Here is a 19,799-nt window from a genome sequence, read left to right as displayed (position 1 = left end):
AATCCGTTAATTTGAGAAATGTAAACTCGAGAATCACATTTTTATATAACAACGATTTTTAACTCAAACACTTGTAGTCATAACAACAAACTTCTGGTTTTATAAAACAATAACATTTAGTTTTTCCTAATGCTAGATCTTTAATTATCGCCATTCTCCTCCCCCTCCTGCCACTGCCAAAAAATACAGAGGTACAAGCAAGCCCCTTTTTTTTCCAAAAGCCTGAGCTTGTTCTTCCAAAAAATGGGTTGATGTATTTTCCATTTAACTTTTTGTATATCCAGGTACATCCCCACTGAATCCAGTAGGGTCTGTTGGACCAGCAGAATTGATATCAGGCAAGTCATATCCTTACTAGGGTTCACCAGTCGGTAAAATAAAAACTTATTCTTGCATTGAACAAAGCTGGTATCTGAAATTGATGAAACTGATTACAGAAGGACTAGAATCAGGGGAAATTCATGCTTAGGTCAACTGTGTTTTTTTGAAAGTTATAAATATCAAATAATTCTGAGTTATGCAGAAATGAAAAGGAACTTGCAAGAATGGAATTACTGCAGAAGCTTCTTAGTAAAAGATAATTCTGGAGATTTTTCTAATGAATCTTTGTTGCTCTGCTAAATTAAAAGCTGAGTGGTGAACTAAATATTTATAAGCTTCTGAGATGGAAGTGACTCAGGATATGTCTACACTGGAGTGTGCTTCTGAGTAATGACTCGTGTTTGTGGGTGGATGTTAGCTAAACCTGCCATGGAAGTATGTGTTGCTGTACAGTATGAGGCCCATCTTCTTTGTATTTTGAACACATATTCAATGCTGAAGCTGACTGGATAAAATGGGAAGTCACTCCAGAGCCTGCAGCATGCTATCATGTATAGATGCTCTAGGAAATGGCTCCTAATGCATTGTTTGGGAATTTATCTATCCTCAGCTCCCTCTGTGGATGCTCTTCCCTCCTTCCTGCCTTCCCTCCCACCCGTCTTCCTTCCCCTCAGCATAACAGTTGAGGTAACTCTGATTCGTGTTTTCCCATCTCTTCCCCCAAAGCCAGAGGGATTAGCCATGGGTCCAGAGCTTTATAAAAGTGAATGGCTAGTTCAGCAGAACAGATGCTTGGTCGAACTTCTAGTGTTACCTCACTTTCTGTGTTGCAGAAGGCAGCGTGACGCAAAAGACAATTTGTGACGTGCTTGGCAGTAATTCAGTTGCTGACACGTGGACTTGCACTTCTGGTGCATATCAACTATGCCACAGTGGTAAGACCACATCATCTTACAAGCCTGACCAACACTGACCCAATACAACAGGACTACCAATAGCACACATGCCAGTAAATTGCCAGAAACAAGTGAATGTAAGGGTAGAAGAAAATATATACCAGACAGAGCAGAACACTGCTTGCCTCAGTGTTCTGCCTCAGAGGCCAATAAAGGACACCTAAAAGCAGAGTGTAAAAACAAAGCAAATGTCTCAGAGCACTTCTTTTATCTACAAGGATCTATTACACACCAGCCAGAGGTGATTTTTTTGTTGTTTCATGAATGCATCTTTTTTTTTTTTTTTTAAACTAAGTTTCCAGCATCCCTGCTGCCATATTAGATAACATAGTTGATTACACACAGGCTAATGAAATGCTGTGGGTTTTGCTTCAGTTGACAAAGGAAACCACTCCACTTGCATGCAATATCCTTCACAACAGTAATTTAAGTGCTCATGATTCGGAAACCTTACTTTAATAAAAATGGCAGTTGTCACTTAAGAGGCTGTACATTCACTGCATAATTCTCAAATGCTCCTTTTCCAACATGCCCCACAGTTAACACGGACACTTACCTTAAAGGCAAGCAGTTTGAACCTCCAATTCCATTGCCTCGTTTTCTTGAGATTCTGCCAGTTGCTTCTCTCCTGTTCTCCAGCCATACTTGTGAGTACCAATGAGCTTGTGCCATACAAGATTCAGTCTTGATAGGTTCCGCATTCCACAGTGATAGTAAGTTCTCTATCCAGTGCCTCACACTGGAGGATACGTTCCCTGGCCCACTTTCTGTACTTCAGTCCTTTTCACGGATCTGCTTGAGGTGATCAGTTTGCTGACAGCAAATCATGACAGCAACAGGCCACTTTTCATTGTTTTATTTGTCAAATTATATTCTTCATGCTTGTGTCCTGATCATTAATGCTTGGTTGCTTCAGTTGCCAAACCATCGTTTCGGCACCAATGGAAGATTGTTATTATTAGCAAGCCATAAGTTGTAGATGGCTAAAAGTTCTTCTGCAAGAAATCCTCAATTTCAGATGTGCTTTTACATTACTGAAAGGTAAGCACATTAAATAACTGTTAAAATGATTGCCGTTTTAAAAACACATTTTTGAATAAATATATTTCACCTAAATTTTACGAGATTGCTTTATTGTAACCATAAAAACTTTAATTCTCTGTATTTACGATTTCCTTTCCTGAATGATACTTTCTCTAGTTCACTCTGCAGTCAGCCAGTTTAATCTGTAACTTGTATAGATTTTCTGCCCAGCAACAGCAAGAGGAAAACGTTCAAAAGAGAAAGACGTTGCACCAGAAAAAAAAAAGCACTAATTCTGGCATGGTGATTCAGGGGCAAATATGCTACTGGAAGCAATCTTGGCTTTTTAATTACCCACTTTGCAATCTAAGAGACTCTGAAATCACAGGAACGGGAAGAGGCAACACAGTGCGAGAGGGCTGGACAAGATGATACAGCTCCACACACGCTTTTCCATCCCAAAGTGCCAGGGCGCGGTCTGGAAACACGGTGCCAGGATAAACCATTAGACGCTTTCCTAGCTTCGTGACCTAATAGTAAAAGCATGTGGGGCGACCTCTGACAAAAATCCATTTTCTTTTATATTGGATGCTCTCTACTTGTACTTCTGGAGCTGTATGCAAGGGTCAGAGCACCTGGGGTGTGTTTAAATGGGTAACACCTAACAAAGGCTGGACACATTGGGTGTCTGCATGGCCTAACTGGCTCTTTGGGTGCACTGACCCTAAGTGCATGGGTTGTGGCTGCCCAAGACGTGCAGCGGGGCGACGGGCACAGCCCGAGGGGCACCTGTGGGCACCAGGAGGGGTGTCACAACCAGGGGAGGTTCAGGTTGGAAATGAGGAGACATTTCTTCTCAGGAAGAGCAGCCAGGCGTTGGGACGGGTTGCCCAGGGAGGTGGGGGAGTCACCGTCCCTGGGGGCGTTCAAGGAGAGGTTGGACGTGGTGCTTGGGGACACGGTTCAGTGGGTGATGGTGGTGGGAGGGCGACGGCTGGACCTTGGAGGTCTCGAAGCCCTTTTCGAACCCTAACGATTCTGGGATTCTGTGCTTCTAAGCCACAAGCATCCCCGCCGAGGGGGCCGCACGGCGGCTGAGGAGGACGCCCCGCCACCGCCGCCTCCTCCGTGAGGGGCCGAAGGGGCGCGGCCTCCCCGGCGCCTCTCGCGAGGCCGCAGCCTCCTTCCCCCCGCCGCCTCCACGCCCCCCGCCCCCCGCCCGGCCCACGTCACCGCCGGAGCGGACGGGGACAACATGGCGGAGCGGCGGCGGCACAGGAAGCGGACCCAGGTAGCCGAGCCCCGGCGGCCTCACGGCCTCCGCCCCGGCCGGCCGCTGCCCCCTCGCCCCCCGCACGGGGCCCCGGCCTCGGCGGAGGGGCGGCCGAGCCCCGGGCCCGAGGCCTCCCCGCGGCCCCTCACGGCGTTGGTTGGGGGGGGGGCGTCGGGGGGAGAAGGGAGGCGGTGAAGCCCCGGGCCGGGACGTGAGGGGGGGTTTTACCTCGGAATTTTCTAGCAAAGCGCCGCGGTGCCGCCGTGAGGGGCTCGGCAGGGCCGGGGCGAAGCGGCCGGTGGTGGTGTTCGGGGCCGGGAAGGGAGCGTGCGGGTGGGCCGAGGGGAGAGCCTCGGTCCCGGTCCCCCCGGCTCCCACAGCGGAGCCGAGCCGGGAGCTGCCCCCCCCCCCCCGGGCCCCTCAAAGCCCAGGCCGGGCGGTGATGTGGTGGGGGAAGGAAATTTGTTGCTTTTCAGAGAAACGCAACCAGCCGCCTCAGAAGATGGACCCGAGCGGCTCCGGCTCCGCGTGGAGACGCGGGGGGAGCCGTGGGATGTGGGTGAAGGCGGTGAGGGCTGGGTATCACACCGACCTGCGGGTCTGCGCTGCCAAAAATTGGGCTTAGGGAGGTCTGTGGAGTTCCTGATGCGGGTTTTGTGCATGGCTGCAACATCGGATGCTAGAATGCCTGTTCCTGGTATAATTAACCCTAACGCTAAATAATGTTTAGGTTTTATGGCTGTGCTCTGAGTGGAGATGACACTTGTGAGAGAAATCACAGAGCTATTCAACAGATGGACGCTTCATACTTCATCCTTCTGCTTTGTAGCCCTTTCTTTCTGCTCCTTTCCCTTCCCAGCCCGCTTTCCCCTCTCCTGAGGAGATGGAGATGCGTCAGTACTTGCAGTGGTTCCTGTTTCCCTTTAATTCAAATTACTGTGAAGGGATTAAAATGCAAAGAGTAATTAATCAGAATCTTGTTAAATAAGTTATCAATCACAGGCGGTGGGCATTACGGAATTATTCACTCTCCAGAATTGTCACAGACTGTCCCTTACCAAGGAAGGATGGCAGTAGCCCAATAAAGCATCCATCAAAACCAAATTGAAAGTAATTTAATGTTTTGTGTAATACCCTGGGCTCTGGTTTTGCAAGCACTTAAGCACATGTTTACTTCCAGCGTGCTAGCAATAGGAGGATTTCCTGGGTTGTTACTGATTGCATCCGTGTCTAGGTGTTAATGCTGAAGGTTTGGAATTCTGGCCTAAATTTGTGGTACAGATAAGTCCCTATTGCCTCCTAGTAGTCCCAACGACAATGCGAAGACAAGACACGGAACAAAGAATATTGTTGAATGCCCAGAGGGTGTTCTTAATTGGTCAGTGAACAAAGCAATATTTATTTTTCTGTTTTGCTTTTTTTAAGCTTTTTGAACTTTCTTGGCATAGTTACAATATGTTTATGATGTTTCAGGATAACACTGCGAGTTGCTTTTTAAACGAAGAGCAGGGCGTTTATTTGTAGGTGTCTGAAGTGCTTTAGAAGTGAGTACTTACTTTAGGGCGATGTGTACCCCCGAATAAAGAGGCTATTTACCATGCTGTGAGCAGGTCTGACATCTGAATACCCCATCGCTAATTTCTTGTCAAGAGTAAGACTGTAGCAGGAGACAGAATATTTAGCTGTGGAACAAGCTGATGGAGTAGACTTCAATCACAAATACTGAGTGTACAAAAACAGGCTTTGAAATAATTTTATATCTACCATCAAGACGTGAATCGTGGTACTTCGGTCAACAAGGTAAACGTGAGATGAGGCATGAAAAAAGGCGCAATAAAACAGCTCAAAATTCTCTCAAGCCTACTTTTCCATCGGAAGTGATACCAGGAAGGATATGTTTTACAGAATGCCTTTTCGTAACAAATTACGTTCCCTAATCTGGACTGCTGAGCTTCGACTCTTCTCTGGCAACAAGGTGAAAGTGATGGAAGTTACAGAAATCCTAACTTCAAAACTCTGAGTAAAGACGTTTTGTAGGTTAAGTTGTCAGTGTCATTCCTGATGGTAATTTAACTGTAATTAACACGGAGGCACGCAGTAGTGCAAAGAGCCTGTTCTGTGGGAAGCAGATTGCTAGAGCCAGTGGGCTCCCACGTGATTCAAACTTCTGAAATCAGGGATGCTTGATGTATATAAAGGACTTAGTAGAAGAAAACAACATATGTTGTCTGATGGCTAGTTTAATATTTCTTCTTGAGACAGATACCTCTCAAAGATGGGGGATGTCTTTGGATGCCTATTGCTCCAGCAACCCGATGAAAGCTATTTCATCTCTTGGGAAAAACAATCTGTCCTGAAACACTCGCTTAAACACAAAATCTTGAGCTGGTCGCTTTGACGAGCGTTCAGTTGGGTAACACGTGGCACTTTGGCAGGTCTGCAGTTGGACTATTAAGTCGGCATTAAGTTTTAATTACTTTGGCCAGATTCCATTGTGCATGGTTTTATTCTGCACATGTGAAGTTTTGTTTGTATTTGCGTTGCGATTAATGGCACTCGCATAGCATCCTAGTGCTGTGCCCTCCACTCTCGAAATGCTGATGTGTATAAATACCGCTTTTATAAATAGAGAAAACCGTTCTGAGGCAGCGATTTGGCAAACGCCTCAACTGCAAACTGAGGTTTGGGGGTAACAGGAGAACATACCTCAATTGTTGGCTTTTTTTTTCCCCTTCTTGAATCACTGGATGCAAGCTTTGAGATTCTCCTGATGAAGGACGTGGGCTAATCGGTATTAACCGTTCCCAACGTGTTTCTTTCATGCCTTGATTTGGGCTCTGGTGGAAGGAAAATGTGCAACAGCTGCATTGCTGCTTCCTGTGGTACAGCTTTTTGTGAATGGGTACGGAAAGGGTCTTCTGAAATCACAATGCAATAGGGTACCAGTACCACAAATTTTAATGCGGCTGGCCTATTTTCTTGTTATCTTCTGGTAAATTCTAGTAAAGGCGAGTAGGATGATAACCAGGGAGAACAGCTAAGTAGCTTTTTCAAAAGGGAGTGGTATCGAGTGGTAAAGGAGGAAGAAACAAAGACTGAGGGGGGTAAAAACAGAAAAACTGGAGTTTAAAATGGTAGCTCCTCGGGTCAATAAAAAAAGAATCCCTGTAGGATGAAAATCTGAATTAGATTTTTGGCGATAGGAAGGGAGAAAGTCGAAACAACTGGCCTCAGGTTAGAAGACTTTCAGCTGGCAAGTTTTATCTTCCAAATACCGTGCGCTGCTCCTTGGGCATGGGTTTTAGAACCCAACGTGTGTTTTGTTGTAAATATACAAACTCACAGCTTTTTCTCCAGAACATTAGCGATAGCTGGAAAGAACAAAGAAACAAACAAATACATCTACTTAGGTTGGATATGTAGAGGACAAAAGCACGTTAACCTTTTCTGGTAAAGAAAAGTTAGCGTCTTGTGGCCAGCAGACAGCCGCAGCAATCCAGAAGAACTGGTTCCTCTGCCTGCCTCTGCCAGGGGGCCTTCTGAGAGACCTGGGGCAATGCACGTAGTGGTCATCCATGCAGGAGCCGGGCGACTTTACCCTTGTTAGGCACTGAAGAAAATTCAGACGGAGTCCTAAGACCAAGGATCAGCCCCTAGCCCTTCCTTTTACATGTTGGTTTCCCCCATGCAGTGATGTACCAGATCGTGCTAACTTGCGTGTTCCTTCTCTGTTGTACAGCACCTTGGTTTCTTTTAGGCAAAGTACCCAAGTTTCAACAGAGTGGGTGAGGACTACGCCTTTCCCTGCCACAGAACACTCAACCTAAGCTTTGGGTATGAATCGTCTCAAGAGGAGGGAATTTAGGGGTTTCACGTGGCCCGTGTGAGCACCACTGATTAAAGAACCTGCTAATGTTTTTGAGTGTGCCCTGACGCATTTAGCATCCTCCGGAAAGCTGAGCAAGCAGAAGCCAGCCCCTGCCTTAGGGGGCCAGTTAGGTACAGGTGCTCCGTTTAGGTTGGAGGCTTAGCGCCCCCCCCCCACCTCTATCTTATTAGCAAAGGGTGATGCAGAGGGACTGTTTCTCTTTAGGGGCTGGATTAGGTTTTTAAAGATTCTTAGATGGTTAAAATGCCGGTCGTCCCTTAAGTGGAGATCACCCAAACTTCACTGTAACAAAATTTAGGCATTTAGAAAATCCTGGCAAACGTCTGTGCGGATTTGGATGTCAGCACTTCCCGAAGATGTAAGTGTCAGTGCCTTCCAGCCTGCATGCATTTCATACGTGGTACTGGCCGTGTGCTGAACGTAGACTTCATAAGCAGGTGGCAGTGGTTACAGGAGCTGGTGGACTGCCATGAAGTACGTGTTGTCTAACCCCTGCTCCAGCAACAAGCGTCAGTCTGTAGCGGGTGATAATAGAGCTGAACCCATGCCAGTCTTTGTGCCTTTCGTGCCACACTGGGAGTGGAAAGGGACTTTGGGATAACGGATCCTCTGATGGCATAGAGGAAGCGCTGGAGCCAGCTCCGTGCCACTGGCAGTCCCCTCTGGAGAAAGCTCGTTCAGCAAAATGAGAAAACGGCATCCTGAGAGTCTGCGAGGCCGGGAGAAGATAGCCTGGTGGTTCAGCCCAACTCCGATGTGCTCAGAGCATCCTGGGACGAGATAACTTGGACACAGCTGTGTGTGCAGGCAGGGTATGAGGAGGAGAGCACGGGATGATGGAAACTCCTTCTGGATGTAAACCCTCAGCTTGGAGGATCGGCTGCACCTGATTAACCTACTCAAATTTCTTGCTTTCCTTATCTGAAACTTGTATAAACTGTTCGGCTTCAGAAACCTTCTGTGAGGGACAATGTTCTGAAAGCCTAAGTGTGCAGGTTTTCTGTCTTTCCTATAAAAGCGAACTTTAAATATCCAAGAGTTTCCGCACACTTTTTAAGGCTGTGTTGTCTGCTTTAAAGCTTCATAATTTATTTGGAAGTACGCATTGATTCATTTGTATAACCCTTTTCTAAATGTACAGGAGGCCTAGAAAGCCCGCTGTTTGGCTATTTCTCCAGCTGAACATAGAGATCTGCTAAACTGCACCTTTAAAAACTTGCATTTAAGATACTGACATTTTCAGTGCTTCTGTTGACTTCACTTTATGATGGAATTCAGTATTCTGTCTGTCATCTGCTTTAATACTGTAACAGAAGTCTGGCTCTGAAAATAGGATGAAAAATGGGGATTAATTTGCAGGGGAAACTTTCTGAGAATGAGCTTGGTTAAACTATGGCAATTTCTCTCACAGGAAAGCATTTTTGCTTGGGTTATTCTGCAACTATCCCCCAGAGAAGGACAAAGCAATAGATAGTAAGGAGCAATCAAAAAAACTCTGGTGCCAGCCGCTGCCTGTATAGCACATCACATGGCTTAGCAGAATCGTAAATATTTAAGGAAGGGAAAAATACGAAATCCTGGCAGAGGAATGAAGTGAGTATCTTTAACTTCTCTGGCTGTTTCACGGACTGTGCTACGAAGAGGAACGTTTGCCTTGTGAATCGTTGTCAAGAGTATGAAGTGCTGGTAGGAAACGTGAGAGAAGCATTATTCTGAAATGCAGTTGCTGCATCTAATCGTTAGTATCCACGGCACCTTGGTGTGGGTGCCGTACCGTAATCATATGGTACGTTCATCCGTTTTCTTTCAGTGCCTTGTGGTGTAGTGTGTTGCTATTAAATCTGTTTTGGTACCAAAACTGGTAAGATAATCGGGGATTTACAGTTCCTGGTACAACTGCACCATGTAAGGGGACATGAGACCACAGTATATAAATGATGTATATACGTGCGCTGCCAGTTAGTGGGTAGTTATCTGCTGTTACACTCGGACTGATAAAATTGTAAAGGAGAAAAATGAAGGGTTGAACATGGAGAAAGAGATTTTCATCTATATGAGGCCTGTTAGGATCATCTGGCATGCGTTTGTAAACATAACTGCCGAGTGTGAGAGCATATTTCTGCATACACACAAAGAATTCAGGCTTAAAAAATCTCAGTAGGCTCAGAACTAACAAACCACTGAGTGCTTTTGGTAACGTGGATATCTTGCGCCTGATGGATTTTCTTTAAAAAGGTAGGAAAAGCAAAAATCTCCTTTAAAAGGATAATTCATTAACCAGTAGATTTTGAAAGCTAGCAGTGCAGGCTGTTGAAAGTTAACAGCTCGCACCGTCCGAAGTTTTTATTCTGGGGTAACAACGACAGCTTCACCTTGCGTTTCTACTTAACGTCCTTCTTGCAATATTATGGTTTTGCAGCTTAAAAGTCGGCATGGACCTTTAAAAATGCCATGTCTTTAAACAGAATTTTTGTGTTCTGTATATCCCTATAAATCCACAGTCTCTTTGTGGCTTCTGTGCTGCATTTCTGTGGGCAGCACAAGGACAGGTACAGAAAAGGTGCTGCCGGCCTGCAAAAGGTCCTGGGGTTCCTGTGTGACTGATCCCCAGGTCGCAGTGGGGAGGGGACCTGGAGACCTGAGCCTTGCTGATTGAAAGAGCTCGTACAGAAAGGAGTTTGAGGAGGTTTGTGTGAATCGGTGTAATACCCCAAACGTTTGTTTCATGTTTTTCTGGAGCAGGAACATTCAAAAGGTCTTCCTTCCCCCCTACAAATACTAGGCAGTAATTCAACATAATTGAAAACACTTATCTTCCGCCTTCTGTCTTACAAGTCCTTTGCATTGTGCTACCAGTCTGCAAGTTGGTAAATGTACGGCATGTATTGATGTCTGTAGACCAAGGGCGCCCTTTTCCCAAAACGCGTGTTCTGGAGCTCGTGTACCTCACCGTGCTTTATACTGGTGTTCCTAGTCCCTGGACTGAGAGAACCTCCTCCATGATACTCCTGAGTCACGTTGTAGTTGTGCAGTGGTACCGAAAACCTGCACACAAATCTTTCAGCTTCTTTTCAACATGGTTTTCACCCCTCTTTGACATGAAATTCAGCTGCTCAGTATTCTGTCAGTATGCCTGTGTTGCTGTCATTTCGTACGTGCGAATTCTTCTCTCTGTATTGTTTTTCTTTGCTCTCAGCTTCACAACTGTTTTCATCCAGCCTTGTAAGCAGCTTTCCATTTGCCAAGTGTCCACTACTTTCCTCTGACTTCCTCCTTTAACTTGCCCTCTTTACAGAGCTGCTGAATGAGTTTGTAGTCGTTACTTTTGGATCATCTGACACTAGATTCTGGGATTATTTTTTTTGCATGTTGTAGAAAGAAAGCTCTTGAGAATAATGACCTGTGTTCACATCTTTTACGTTTTGTTTGTTATTTATAAATTGCCACAAAATAACGAGGACTTTGCAATATCTGAATTTTGAGCCCAAATGAATGTTTTTTCCCATGTGCTTAAGCCTGTATTAATTTTGCACTTTCTCTATTGTAGGAGGTCGGTGAGCCGTTCAAAGAGGAGAAGGCTGTTGCTAAATACTTACGGTTCAACTGTCCAACAAAATCCACCAACATGATGGGCCACCGAGTTGACTATTTTATCGGTAGGGTTACTTTTAACCACAGAACTGAACTGTCTAGCACTGTACTGGGGGTGGTGGGAGGAGAGGATTTGGTTTTTATTTTTTGTGCTTTATCTAATAAGTACTGATCTTCCAGTACAGTTTTGAAAACTTATCTAGGCATTAGATAGCTGTAAAATTAATCTTATCTGAAGTAAATACAATAAACTTTTCACTCTGTGATTTAAAGGTGTGTAGTTGTCAAGTACTTCAGAATAGCAGCTACTCATTTACCTTAAAAATTGGGAAGATGTGAAACATCACTGAAACTGACTGACTGATGTGGTTCAAGGAATGCAGACTCCATGATGAAACGCAGTGGGTTTTTTCCTCCATTTTTTCCTTTAGCCTCAAAAGCTGTGGATTGCCTCCTGGATTCTAAGTGGGCAAAGGCAAAGAAGGGAGAAGAAGCGTTATTTACAACTCGAGAGTCTGTAGTTGAATACTGCAACAGGTATGACCTAATCTAAACCATCACTATTATTAATGAGTATAGTTGTCAAGACGTCTTAGTTACTTAGAAACAGTTTTGCTTAGGCTACTTTGATAAAAGGACTTGATGCATTCTAAGACATTTGAATTAGTATGTAAAAATAAAGACTGTTTTTATTACTATGTTTGAGGGTGTCAGATGGGAAATATGAACAATGTAGTTTCATCATCTTTGTTTCCCAAATTCTCTTCTGCATTTGTTATGCTGTTTGGGGCAGCAAATTTTCCTAAATTTTATAGTCATTTTATGTCAGCAGGATGAGAGCTCCCAAATGTCTCCTTCCTGTGGACCTAGACTGCCATCATGGCAAAAGCTGAACTTCGAGGTTCAATTTATGCCTCTCGTGTGGCATGTCTCTGTTGCTTAGCATACTCAAAGTGCTTTGTTTAGATGAATGGCATATTCTGACCCTTCCATCCTTTTTTGGGGCTGAATCTTACACTTGGAGAGCTCTGCGAAAGCCACTTACAAGTAATGATTATATTTAGGGGGTTTTGTTGTTTTGTTTTGTTTTTTCTTTTGGGGCCTCTTTTATATAGCCATCCAGCAGGTGAGATTCCGCCCCCAGTTCTAGGGCTGAGACAGGGCTGATGCTGTTTGAACTTTGTGCTGACTTAGTCAAGAAAATTTAGGAAAAAGTAACGTTATTTTAACGCAAGCAGAAAAATGTCTTCCTTTCCAGAATCTTTGGACTGAGGTAAGTCTCTGTATGTTTGCTCCTCAGTTACTAAACCGTCAGATGAGACAACAGTTGGTTGAGTCCTTCAGCTCCAGCAGTGCAGAGAATGACAATGTAGCATGCAAAAAAAAATCCGTTTGACCCTCTGTTCTCTGCTCTGTTCTCTGACTTTCATCAGTAGCAGCATCTCGTGCACTGATGATCCATTCAGCACCATACCATGTCTGCAGTTTACTTTCTTGTGCGGGCTCCTGTATCACTTAATACTAAGGCCACCTTTGGCCACCAAAACTGTTGTCAGGGTTTTAAACATTAGCACTGTCTGCTTCTTTTGCCACTTAGGACAAACGGAGGGATGTCTTAATACAATGGGGAAAGTATTCTCTCAGCAGAAGAGGCTCTCATGCGTATTAAAAACCAACTATCTTAATTCTCTTGGTGTGGCTATTGTGATTTTTTTTTTTTTACCTGTCCTATCCATCAGGAAACAAATATCAGAGTCTGTGTCATCATCTTGTGTCAGTTGCATTGAACAGCTCCGTATTTAACAACTTACTGTCTGCATTCGTAGCGCTGCTCCAGTGCGTAAGGCCTCCCGGTGCACTCACTCACCCATCTAAAGAAACCACAGCACTAACGCTGCGTTTGGCAGCTCTAAAGAGGGCCAACAGGCTGGGAATTAGCAAGCACCCTGCACTTCAGCCGTCATGTGAAGGTCTGTCCTGCTTCACCAGCTGCCTGTTGGCCGCTCCGATAGCGTGGCTCCGTGCTCAGAGCAGCAGCCCTTGCTCGGGCCTGCTGCGGGGGGCTTCCAGTGTGGTCCGTTTCGGCCTCCACCGGAGGCAGGGATGGCTCCCCCAGCTGAGAAGAAAAGTAGGTGCTCCCAACCACGTGGTTTTCTGTTGCTCGAAAGAGAAACTATGTGAGCAGTTGTCTGAGGGAAGGTTTTTTTGGCTTTTTTTTTTTAATTTATTTTAATAAACCTGTGTCCTGCTTTCGGTTGGGATAAAGTTAATTTTCTTCCTAGTAGCTGGTATGGTGCTGTTGTTTTGGATCGAGGACGAGAACAACGCTGATAACACGCCAGTGTTTTAGTTGTTGCAGAGCAGTGCTCACACAGAGCCAAGGACTTTGCAGCTCCTCGGGCTGCCCTGCAGCGAGCAGGCTGGGGGTGCACCAGGAGCTGGAGGGGACAGAACCAGGACAGCGGGCCCCAACTGACCAAAGGGGTGTCTCATGCCACGGGGCATCCTGCCCAGCAATAATGCTGCCGGGTGAGCGAACGGCTGTGTTGGCTGCCTGCTGGGCTAAACCACAACAACCTGAAGCAGCTGTCTTTGATAATCAGCGTGCACGTACGTTTAAGTGGTAGAAGGACTTCTCTCTCTTGAGTGAGTTCCTAATTTAACAAGCAGTCCAGCATAAGGATTTGATCTGCAGGAAGAGATGAAAGAAACCAAGTACAAATCAAATCACTTTGATGCATAGGGTCAGCTTTTTGCTGTGAATTGGCCCTTGCAATCATAACCCACTGCTTCCCCTCAGTCTGAAGAGCAGGATTCTGTATGGCTCTTCCTATTCTGAGTTTGGGTACAGTCCTTTCAAGGACATTACTTCTGAAGTTGTCACCAAGGACTGCCAAATACTACGTCCTATGGCCCAGCCAGCCATATGTGTACTTGCTGTAAGGTACTTTTGTAGCTAACATGAATGGAATGCTTGCACGTGTGCCACAGTTCCAGTGGTAATTTTATTCAATGTGTACCTCTTACCAAGTAACTTAATAAGCTGTTTGTCCGCTTCCTTATTTTTGCGATGCAATACATTGACATGAACTTGCAAATATAGATCAGATAGTCATATTAATGAGAAAGATAATTAAATTGACTTGGTGGCTTTCTCCATCCTACGTCTTGTGTATTCGCTTATATCTATGGCAAATGCTGGCACAGAAAAGTGTGTTTTTTACTCAGTTCTGAACAGATGAACAAAAAGGAGCAAGAGGTAAGATGGGATCATTTATGATGGTGACCTCTGTCAATCAGTTATGCTATTCATGATTATATTAGGTAGTCTAGATGGTTATCGAATGATGTAAGTGTGTGTAAACGTGATTATTCCAGCTGCACTTAAATATATCACCTAACTCTTTTCCTTTTAAGACTCCTGAAGAAACAGTTCTTTCATCGAGCGTTAAAAGTGATGAAAATGAAACCTGACAAGGATACAAAGAAAGAAAAGGAAAAAGGAAAGGCTGAGAGTGGGAAAGAAGAGGAGAAGAAAAGCAAGAAGGAAAGCGGCAAAGATGAAAAGACCAAGAAGGAGAAAGAAAAGAAAAAGGATGGTGAAAAAGAGGAGTGTAAGAAGGTAAGTGCGATCCGCAAGAGGAGAGACAAACCTGCTAACAGAGAATACATTAACTGGCACTGTTAAGAGCACATTGGCTTAAAAACATGGTTGGTTTTTCTAAAGTGTTTCTTCCTGTTTTGGTCTTTAAAACACACGTTTTTATATTTTGGAGTTCTGATTCTGATTTAGGTCAAAACAGAGACTTCAGTTAGATCTCCTCACCTTGTAGTGCAGACTGAGTTAATCAAAGCCTACTTGTGTTCAGCTGCAGCGGGCACTGATGCTTTGTGCAGCTGCACCTTAGCATAGACAGACATGTATGCGTGCGACCTAACATCTCAAAGCGGTGCAGCTGCACATGTAAAATGAAGCAGCAATTCTGCCATGTTTGGTGATAAGAATGTCTGGAATGTGATACTCGGTGCTTGTAAGTAGTTCTGTAATAGTGGGCCAGTTTTGTGTATGGGAGCTCTGTTTCAATCTGCTTAATGCCTAGTTTTCGCAGACATCTGATCTACTCTCTTTACAGTTCATACTATTATTACTATACAAGTTTTACATGTGTTTTCTTCACATTTTCATTCCTGATTTATTCTAGTAGCTGAACAGAAATCATAGATTAAAACGTTAGGAATCTGCTGGAGAGACTTGATGAAGAGCTGTATTTTGTCTCATGTATACAGTGATATGAATCCAGTGAAAGTTAGTAGGATAGTGCTCAAAAGTTACTGCAGTTTGGACGCTCCTGAGTGAGGTAATGGCACACAATCAAAGGTGTAGTCTACATGTACAAAGGTCTAGATCTCAAAAGAAAGCTACGTGGCTAATACAGGAATTAGAAACAAAACAGTCTTGCTGGCAGTCAAAACAGAAGGCAGTGTAAGGTTACCTAACTCTTGAGATACCTTACAGTGCTGATTTTGAAAGTTAGGAAGTCCTCCAACTCGCTGTCTCTGAAGTGTTGTATTATTAAATGCAATGTTAATTTTTAACCTAATCATTAATTATTGAACTGATATTTTAGTGGATGATATAAGCCATTGGGTACTGATTTAACACAGGGCAAAAATTGTAAATTTAGTTTCTAGCACAGAAGTAAGCAAAGAGAGTGAAACAGGAGGCGGGGAAGAGGAAAGCACAATATCCCAAAAGGACCGAGGAAGGTAGAGAATGAAAAGGCAGAAATTGATTCTGGAAGGATGCCCGTGTGGTAAATACGGCACCGGGGTACCCAGTAATTCTACGAGAGCTAGTGATTATCAAGTGCCGTACTCTGTGCTTGATCTCTGTGCAGACTTTGTGGTAAAGTCAGCGGAACATTGCTATGCATTTGAACACTTTATGTAATCCCAAAGTTACAGCCTCGTCCTTAGGTACTATGTATAAATAAAATTTCTCTTTCCTTACGATTTGCCTTTATTTTTAGATACCCAATTGTTAAGGCATGAGAACAATAAGAAATGTAGTAAATACAGTATCTTCACTTAAGATCACATTCCATTTTTTTTTGTTTGTAAAAAGTTGTCAGACTTGATATATTAAAATACCAGAAATTAAAACCCTGTACATGTTTTTTATGTATAATTTGTGTTTCTCTTCAGGATGAGACCCCAGGAACACCCAAAAAAAAGGAAACTAAGAGGAAATTTAAACTTGAGCCACATGAAGACCAAGTTTTCTTGGATGGAAATGAGGTAAGATTTACAGATACTTTCTAAATTTAGTGTCAGTGTATTGCCAGGTAATAGCTTAATTTACTACATTTCTGCAGACATTCTTGTCCTTTGGAAAGAAAAAATAATGACAATGTGATGGCTTATCTTGAAACACCGGGTTTTAGATATCTGCAATGAGATTAGAGGCAGATAAATGTAGAACAGGAACTTAAAAAATCTAAAAGAAAACCTAATGCCCTGTAACCAATAATGCTATTGGCCACGAGGTGAAGTTTTTGTCCTCGTGGTGTAATCAACTGTTGGAGCAGGCTGTGCAGGGAGGTTCTGCAGTCTCCATGCTCAGAGGCTTTCAAGATTGGACTGGGTAAAGCCCCGAGTGACCTGGTCAGGCCTCACAGCTGACCCTGCTTTGAACAGGGGAATGGACCTCATGAGGCTATTTCTCGTGAAGATGGCCTCATGAGATACTTCTAAACAAGTGTCAAGCCTTTTAGAACATGAAGGGCAACCCCAGGAGTGGAAGTCAAAAGTATCTGGCATCCAGAGGCTGCCCGACTTTGTGATCTGAGCAGCTGGGTGATACTTGGGCATTCCTGAATTCTTATCCTGGCTTTACCACTGAAATTGTGTGTGGTCTTAAATAGCGTCTGTACCTTTCTTTCCTGGAAGTCAGATCATTTAATTCTTCAACAGTTTCGTTAACGTACAGAGTCATATTCCTGCTTTTAAGATTTGGGATACGTTAGTAACTCTTTTTACTTCAGCAAAAGTAAACTGTGCTCAGCATGCTTTGTGTCACTGTACGGGAATGTCTCCTGGGATTCTAGTAGCCCTTTGGTTATAAAACATGTGGCAGTGAACTCTAAATAAATTACTTGTGTGGAAAACGTATTTCCTTTATGTATCTCTTTTTTGATCTTCTGTCAGTTCTTTTAAATGCTGTCTTGATCTGCTTCATCCCACCTTGTGTACAATCACGCATACCTCTGATCCTCCCCATTGTCTTTTACATGGAGTACCCAGAATGGCGTGCAGCATTCAAAGAGAAGCTGCAGTGCTTTATTAGCAGTATAATAGTCTTTGCTGGTGTCCTAACATTTTTTATTTTTATTTTTTAGTGTTGAGCTCCCATTTTTCAAGAGCTGCAACTCCCATAATCTTTCCTGAGTAGCAGCCAATTTAGAGCCATTCCTTGGGTATTTACATTAGAGCTGTTTTCTTTTTAATTCTTTTGCACTTAGGATAGGGTGTAATACTCAGTATTTATATTGCCCAGTCACCAGTCATGATCTTCAATTTGGCTTGCAGAGCAGTTGAGTGGCAGCAGAGCAACGACTGCATATGGTCATTTTTTTATACCCTGTGAGAAGAACATTAGATACTTCTTGTTTCATCACACTGAAAAACTGTACTACTGCCTCATCTAAGGTGTTGTCTTGGTAGTTTTTATCAACTCTTCTGCTATGAGGGCTCCTGGCTGCTAGTAGTCAGCTGCTTCGTTGAATCTTAACTATTGTTAACTGTGAAAACTGTTTGGTGAGAAAGGAAAAAAAAAAAAACCACTAAGAAAACTGCACGTCACCAGGAAGGTTTTTTCATAAAACTGAACAAATCTGATTCAAATGGAGCCATAGCTCTCATGCAAACATTCGGTACTCAGCGTTGCAATGGTAGGCATTTAGGTAAGTGTGCTGTGGTACAGAGGGTACAAACACATTTATCTGAGGTCATCAGATGGGACTTGAGCTGAATTGTGTGTTTCAGCTTGACGCTTTGTTCCGTGGTCAGTCTGCTGGGTGTTTTTTTTTTTGTTTCTCCTCTTATGAGAATCTCTTCAAAACTAGAAGCAATTTTTGTTTTCCACTTGTGGACTTGAGAAATTTTTATAAGTTTTTCTTGGCTTGATGCTGAGCAATGTTAATGCATAAAGGAAGGACAAAAGATGACAAAAAACCTTGATTCAGTGACATTTCTGAATCTTTCACTTCCCCATCAGTTTTATGGTTTGAATGTTTTCCCTGGGATTTTATGTCACCTGTAAGTTAATCTGGGTAAAAACTTCTTTTATGAAGCAACTCTTCAACAGATCTCATTTGAGATTTTCTGTGTTTTTCTTAAACAACGGGGAAATTCGTTCTCTCTCTGCTGAAGACTTTGGCCCAGCAAGGTAAACTCTGCATCACATCCCGCTTCAGCAGCACCGTGTCCTTAGGCCTCCTGCCACCAAGCTCAGATTACGATCGGTACATACCTAAGGCAATCAGTAGGGGCATGCAGGCGTGCAGCCCCATGGCTGTTTGTCTCTTTTTGCAGCTCTTTCACTGACACAAACCAGTTTCAAGTCCTTAACGCTTCTTAGGATACACAACCCCTTGCCCTCTTCTTCTGCTATTTCTGATATGGCAGAAATGTCATTTTAACATTTTTATGTTAACAGCCAGAGTGCTGTTTGCTCGGTGCAAAGCAATATAGCAAGGCACTAAGCATTTGAGTGAGGAAACAAATCATTTATCAGAGAGCTTGCTTTTCAAGTATTAATCATTATTTCTGTTGTAGGTGTATGTGTGGATCTATGACCCTGTTCACTTTAAAACATTTGCTATGGGACTTGTACTTGGTAAGTAAGAGTAGACAGTAGCAAGCCCACCAGGAATGGGGGAGTATCAACAGGAGTACCTCTCCTTGGAGAAACGTCATCTTGCTGGACAAACTGTTTTTGCTCTTCAGTTTCAGCATGATTTGATACCAATCACATTACATGAATTTTGATCTCAGGATGGAGGGAGGACGTGCACATAAAACAAACACTAAAGACAGCTGAAACATACTTCAGCAAATGTCTGAACTTGTACAAGTGTGCAAGCTGTTTATTTCGGTTTAAACTAATGAGCAAGTTGCTTCATAGGCAGCTGTGGTGGGTTATATAAAAATGCGAAAGATATTAAAGCTATTAATTTAAACTATAAATAATACCTTTCTGACCCTTGGGTTTGTGTAGTTTAGGCCCAGTCAGCTTTTTTTTTTTAATTGAATGTAATCTTGTTGTTAACTCACATCAGTGAGCTAACAGCTAATTTCACTGCTGGTCCAATGCCCCTGACCTGTACTTTGCAGCTTCCTTGCCATGTGAGAACCACCTTTCTAGAGAACCACTGTCATCCCCTGGGGCTATATTCAGCTCTCTGATCAATCCTTGGGGCCACCGAGAGCTCCACCCAGCTCTCTGTGCCTGCTTCCTGCTGGACTGGTTGTAGGCAGCTCCCTGCTCACCTCTTTGCTTATTGCCTTTCCAGAGGTGCTCTTTTCTCTTTTGATTAAGTACAGTGGTGTAGACTTGCTCAGTGTGGTCCCTGGTGTCTGTCTGCCTGCTATGAAAACAGAACTAGAAAAGATTTCAGTCAAGGCCTAACACGCTGTTGTGTAACTCATACTTTAAGCCAATACCTTGAACAAATGGTAAACCTAA

General features: G+C 43.7%; 2 protein-coding genes across 3 annotated transcripts in view; one reads left to right on the top strand and one right to left on the bottom strand.

Annotated features, from left to right (window-relative positions):
* LRRC31 (leucine rich repeat containing 31) overlaps window positions 1-11,584 on the bottom strand; it is a 55,018-nt gene extending 43,434 nt beyond the window's left edge. Inside the window, exons 1-3 of one of the 2 annotated variants that reach the window (XM_040567051.1) lie at window positions 11,371-11,584; window positions 3,802-8,785; window positions 1,834-2,311 (exon numbers count right to left, since the gene is read on the bottom strand). The gene's annotated coding sequence lies outside the window, so the exon portion shown is untranslated. Of the gene's footprint in view, window positions 1-1,833; window positions 2,312-3,801; window positions 11,005-11,370 lie in introns of those variants that run through there. The other variant, XM_040567052.1, reaches the window with a different exon arrangement.
* The window catches only part of SEC62 (SEC62 homolog, preprotein translocation factor), an 18,700-nt gene continuing 2,362 nt past the window's right edge, over window positions 3,462-19,799 (top strand). Inside the window, exons 1-6 of the mRNA XM_040567063.1 lie at window positions 3,462-3,591; window positions 11,010-11,118; window positions 11,485-11,590; window positions 14,471-14,675; window positions 16,259-16,351; window positions 18,890-18,950. Of these exons, the coding sequence (XP_040422997.1) occupies window positions 3,556-3,591; window positions 11,010-11,118; window positions 11,485-11,590; window positions 14,471-14,675; window positions 16,259-16,351; window positions 18,890-18,950 (610 nt within the window). The 5' untranslated portion in view covers window positions 3,462-3,555. The remainder of the gene's footprint in view (window positions 3,592-11,009; window positions 11,119-11,484; window positions 11,591-14,470; window positions 14,676-16,258; window positions 16,352-18,889; window positions 18,951-19,799) is intronic.

Source organism: Cygnus olor, chromosome 9 (assembly GCF_009769625.2).
Source record: "Cygnus olor isolate bCygOlo1 chromosome 9, bCygOlo1.pri.v2, whole genome shotgun sequence".
In the NCBI taxonomy this organism is placed as follows: domain Eukaryota; kingdom Metazoa; phylum Chordata; class Aves; order Anseriformes; family Anatidae; genus Cygnus; species Cygnus olor.
The sequence above is the reverse complement of the archived record's forward strand: the minus strand, read 5'-3'. Positions and strand labels throughout refer to the sequence as shown.